The 5,163-nt window shown below is 47.1% G+C and overlaps 1 protein-coding gene across 2 annotated transcripts; it reads left to right on the top strand.

Moving 5' to 3' along the window:
* The first annotated feature begins 476 nt into the window (after window positions 1-476).
* Window positions 477-4,495, top strand: LOC119153902. 2 transcript variants are annotated; one of them, XM_037400883.1, is made up of 4 exons: window positions 477-705; window positions 2,467-2,570; window positions 3,168-3,295; window positions 4,382-4,495. In XM_037400883.1, the coding sequence occupies exons 1-4, from the start codon at window positions 589-591 to the stop codon at window positions 4,480-4,482; spliced, it is 450 nt and encodes a 149-aa protein (XP_037256780.1). In that variant the 5' UTR covers window positions 477-588; the 3' UTR covers window positions 4,483-4,495. The 2 variants fall into 2 exon arrangements, with proteins under 2 accessions (XP_037256780.1, XP_037256773.1); XM_037400876.1 differs by lacking the exon at window positions 4,382-4,495 and having other exon boundaries at window positions 3,168-3,675.
* The last annotated feature ends 668 nt before the right edge of the window (window positions 4,496-5,163 follow it).

Below are 5,163 nucleotides of genomic sequence, written 5' to 3'. Positions count from 1 at the left end.
TTAGGCTGCAGAAGCAAAACAAAATTCAAACTCAGCTAATTTTATCTGTGGTTTATAAAAGAAACAACAACCAAAAAAAAAAAAAAGCCAGTAAAAAAACCAATGGGAGAAATGAGCAATATCTGCCAAATAAAATCATTCACTCACTCCTCATATTAGTCAGGAGAGAAATAAACTTTTAGAAGGCCACACAGTAAAACAGATCCCCAAGTGTAGCTAGAAAACAATGAGTCAAGATGCTTGCTTGAGCTCCTTGAGCTGCTCCGTATGTTCTTGGGGAACAGCACGTTGCTGCCAAACGGTACCCATGCCCCCACGATCCAGAAGGAGATATGGTTATTTAGACCATTTCGTTAATGCAAACTGCTGAAGAGATGGAGTAATCGAGCCGATTTGCTGCGTGGGCGTGTGGTTGTTTGTGTCGTATCTCTGTACCGCTGCAGTGTTTGGAAACCCATCATGACTCACCTCCACATGCGGTGGCTGAGGACAAGCAGGAAGGTACCTAAAGTCAGCCTGAGGAGCAGCGGCGGTTACTGGAGATGCAGCTAGTGCCCTTCCTGCCAAACTTGTCTTATTATCCCAAAAATGGAGAAGTTTCTGGGCTGGAAAGAGCAGAGCAGTGATCCGTGGAGCATCACTCAGCCGCCAGCACTGCTGAATACTGGAGAGGAGCAGCAGTTTCCGTGCACCAGCATGCATCAGGTCAGTGAGGAGAGGATACAGCTGTAACCCAGGAGCACTCATCCAAATCGTTCTGCGTTGCAACACAAACTTCTGGGTGATTTTTCATGGTGACCGTTTCACACGGAGGCAGCATTCCTCCAGCGCACCACCCTGATCCCTCCAGCACTCCTGACACGCGTTGGAGACCCCAAGAGCATCAGGACCACATTACCGCTGTTTCCATTCCCCGTGTCAGATGTCAGACCACCGCCACGGCGGGGCACAGCTGGCCATTTTCCAGATGGCCACTTTTTGCTGCAGATGGTGTGGGGGGATGTTCCCAAAAGTGCTCCCACATTGCTTTGTGGCGCACATTACCCCCATCTACATTTCACAGATTTCCATCTCAAAGACCCTGTTCTTGAGAGAGCAGAGATCTTCGTGGCCTTCTGCTTGTTGCTTTATGTATTTTGGCATTTGCCTGCTCCTTTTACAGTAGAGAAGCTGTTTGTGCCTCTGCAGATGTATTTTATAGATGCAACTTAAGCAAAACTTCTGATGTGTTGGGCTTAGAGGTTACCGAAGGAATGTCAATGTTTGTCATCAGGAACACGGGCCAAGTCCCACATACCTGCTTCGAAAATAACACCTTTGAAGTCAGGACGAGCACAATGGTGAACATAAGGGCAGTAGAACATAAAGGTGAATTTCACACTGTGACCTTTTAGTCTTTTTTTTTTTTTTTTTTTTTAATTTATTGTCTTATGGAAGTTTTTCCTCCCTCCTTCCCCCCTGCTTCCCTGGATTTGACACCAGGGAAATTTGAAAGAGAAAACAGTCAGGTACCCAGTAAACATCGGAAAACATGTCTGATGAAGTTCAAAGGGCTGGGAAATGTAACGTCTTTACTAAGCAATGAGTATCACCAGAGTTTATGCAACAGTGTCCTTCAGGGCATTGGGAAGGTGCTGAAAACACAGTAACAAGCGGCTTTGTTTTCTGGGCTCAAATGTAAAAGATACTGGGAAATACAACGAATAGAGAAAAAATCCTTAGGAAAGTTCGCAAAACCTTTGTAAAGACAGTAACAGATGCCCCCAAAGAGGAAATTACAACATGTGGCAGTTGTGTTTTTTTGGTTAAGCAACTTTTTGTGAAAGTTCAAAGCATCTGGGGAAAGTAACCAGTAACAGGGTGAGACAGATTTATGCAGCCCACACATGGCAATATTTCTGTATAAAATTAGTAAAAAACCCATTATATCCCTTGATGAAGAGATTAATTCATACAAGTTTGCATTCTTTGAAGAGCAATCATATTTTGACTTCATAAACTGGAAGAACTGAGTAATTTCTTGGATTAACTGATCACAAGAGTTGTAATCTGTAATAAAAATCCATGCACGGCTGCCAGGTTTTGTTTCTCAGAGGATTAGGGTAATGAGTTGATTTGACATTAGAAGAATGCATCCCAGCCTGCAGCCCCATTACCTGGATCTAAAGGGTGGATTCGGAAAGATGAGGCAGTTAATCAAAGCCTTCAACATATTTTTTTAATACAGGGGAACATATTGCTTATGCAAGTTGCTGGATTGATAAATCTGGGTGAAAATTTTTGCATAAATCTACAGTGCATGGCATGAGCACTGCCTGGACTTAGCTAGGCAGCCTCCTAGTGCTACATATAGATATACACACATGTGCGTGTACGTACAAGCCCCTGGAAATGTCCTTTGTAGCCATGAAAGACTATCTGCAGGAGTTCACCCTGAAGCTTTGTTTTTGTTCTCTCTTTTTACAGTACTTTGGTGGTTTTGTGCTTCATGTTTTGGTGAGAGAGCCAGAAGAGACCCTGGCCATCTGCTGTCAGAGTCGCCGTGTGATGGAGAAAGAAGAAAGGCTCAGGTCTGTAAATGTTTTGTTTAGATCTAATAAAGCCCTAAATTTAATTTCTAAATAAATGACTGTTCCTGGAGCTCGGGGAGGCTGTGAATACCTGCAGCAATAGCAGCTTGAGGTGTTTCCCTTGCTGGTTCCCTCCCCGTCCTGCAGCTCCTGCTCCTCCAGCGCTGGCACGTGCCGAGAGCCAGATCAGGGAAATGATGCTCCTTAAAATTAAACCAAATGTTCCTTTGCTGCTGGGTTATTTTAAAGCCAGATCAGTTCCCAGTCTGCTTCGTGGTGCGATCACGTGGCTGGCTGTGCTGGCAGGGGAGGGAGCCTTGCTTGGGCTGCTAGGAGGTTGAGCTGGGGAGAGGAGGGGACTCGGTGTCACCTCTGACCACTTCATAGTGTGAAAGCATGGTCTGGGGGACCTCCAATGGGTTTTGTTTTTACCATCTTTCACGTAACCCCAAGTCTGCACTGAGTGCATGGTGGTGACACTGTAACAGCAACTATTAAAATCAAACAAAACATGCCTGGATCCTTTTGCAATCTTTCTGCTCCAGCAGGGGCATGCCTGCAGAGAACAGCCAGTTCATCGCATGTATTTTATTTCAGATATTCTGCGAGGCTTTGGATTTCCATCCCCAAACCTTCCATGTACTTGCCTCATGCTCCCAGACCCCGTAACCCTTCTGCAGATAAGCAGCATAAGGCGGGACAGCAATCGCAGCAGGTTCCCCTGGGTATGCGGAGGGATGGGGAAATGCTGAACGTGCTCTCCCACCACCTCCTTCTCCCACCCTGCCCATCCCTGTTGTGTGCTGGTCATCCCTGGGGCTCATCCCGCCACAAGTGCCCCAAAGGTGCCGGGGGTGGGGACATGCTGGGGTCTGCCCCGCCCCCCCGCCCCGTGCACGCAGGTGCTCCCGCACGGAGATGCGTTTACAGAAGGTGCAGAGAGGCCGGAGGAAGCCGCAGTCACGCGAGCCGCATGTGGTTAAAGAAGCAAGTGCCAACATCTCTCACTCTCACTGTCCCAGCGTTGCTCCGAGGGCAACCTGATCTGCCTTTAATCTACTCTGACCACAAGACAAATGGTTTAAATAAAACCCTGCATGACTGAGTCTCTCCATTTCTGGCTTTTATACGACATACTGAGGAGCAATGGTTTACTTTGCCTGAGTAACAAAATTAATATAAGAGAAACATTTTGTTATGTGGTAACTGAGAAAAAAAAATACAAAACCAAAAAAAAGAAGAGAGAGACATAGAGAAATTTGGGTGGGATGTTTGTGCGTGATAAAACGGAAATCAAAGAAAAGAGTCGCTTTTCTCGGAACAGCCGGCAAAAGTAACAGCCGATAAACAGCTATGCAGGCAGGATGAGGGTTCTGTTTTAGCAACCAGGTTATTTTTGGGGAGCAGAAACCTAAAGCCCCGCTGTTGTCAGCCCCGTGCAGGCAAGCTGTCATCAATGAGATCCCGGCGTCCTTACCCCTGCCGGGGCAAGGTGTGGGGAGAGGCATGGGCTGAGCGAGTACGGTGTCGCAGGGAAGGGGAGGACCGAGAGGAACATCGCGGGGTGTCGGTGGGAGAGCTGACTGCAGCTAGGATTGCCATTTAGCACACAGGGACTGCCACATGTGTGTGCTGGGGGGAGCAGAAGACTTTGCCTCCTTCTGCGGGCAGGCGGCCGCAGGGATGCAGCCTGGTTTGCTGGTGGGATCTGCTAGAGCCAGTCCCTGCCCCTGCCTGGGCTGTGCTCTGCAACCAAATGTGTTGTGAGAGACTCTGCTCTGACTATTCACCATCATTTTCTTCTCATCCAGGACTTGTTGCCACCGCCCCCCCTCAGAGCTGTGCAATTAATCTTGGTTGGGGAGTCGAGGTACTTACCTCTCATCATCCTGAGCCTCGTGGGAATATGTGAATATGAGCTCAAATGAAAGCTATGAAAGGATGAAGTTTAAATCCCGGCAGCATGGGTTTCACACATCACAAGCCAACAGTGCCTATAGGAAAAGCTCTGCCTTTTTCATTCTTTTTAATGAGAAAACTTCTAATGATTTTTGGTAAGCTTTAGGACATGTAAGGTAATATCCTGGTGTTAGTGAGAATAACAAGAAATTCCCCCACTGACTTTTTGGGGCATAGGATAGTTTTCACATTGAGTAATACTTCTGAAGGAAGGATTTGCCATGCTGGACCGGAGCATCGCTGCCCACGGACACCCGGCTCCTTCCTTCTGCCAATAGTCCACACCTTGCAGAGAGGATCTTCAAACCATCTCCTGCTCTTGCAGGTCTGGACGTCCTCCCTGACTCCCTGCAAAAGAGATCAGGGTGTGAAGCTTGAAATCTTGTCACCATCATCTTAGCCCATGTGGTTCCAGTAGTTTTAGGGTCACTTCTCTGTTGTGTTTCATTGAAATGCTGGTACGTCACGTCTGAGCCATGTTCTGAATGCCTGTCGCTGCAGCATGGCAGATCCACTTTGAAGTGGGAATTTGGGTGACTTTACAGCAAGCAGTACAAGAAAAAGAATGTTTCCCTTTGATGTTTATTAGTTATGAGCATTGCTGGCCCCTTTTGGAGTTGATTTCAGGCATGGT

This window comes from Falco rusticolus, chromosome 1, assembly GCF_015220075.1.
Source record: "Falco rusticolus isolate bFalRus1 chromosome 1, bFalRus1.pri, whole genome shotgun sequence".
Taxonomy (NCBI): domain Eukaryota; kingdom Metazoa; phylum Chordata; class Aves; order Falconiformes; family Falconidae; genus Falco; species Falco rusticolus.
This window is presented reverse-complemented; position numbering and strand designations above follow the sequence as displayed.

Bases quoted from the DNA above. Each gene is read 5' to 3' on its own strand.
- LOC119153902 (XM_037400876.1), top strand. From the start codon at position 589: ATGGAGAAGTTTCTGGGCTGGAAAGAGCAGAGCAGTGATCCGTGGAGC. The intron at 706-2,466 runs GTCAGTGAGGAG...CTCTTTTTACAG, and splicing joins CGTGCACCAGCATGCATCAG to TACTTTGGTGGTTTTGTGCT. The intron at 2,571-3,167 runs GTCTGTAAATGT...ATTTTATTTCAG, and splicing joins GAGAAAGAAGAAAGGCTCAG to ATATTCTGCGAGGCTTTGGA.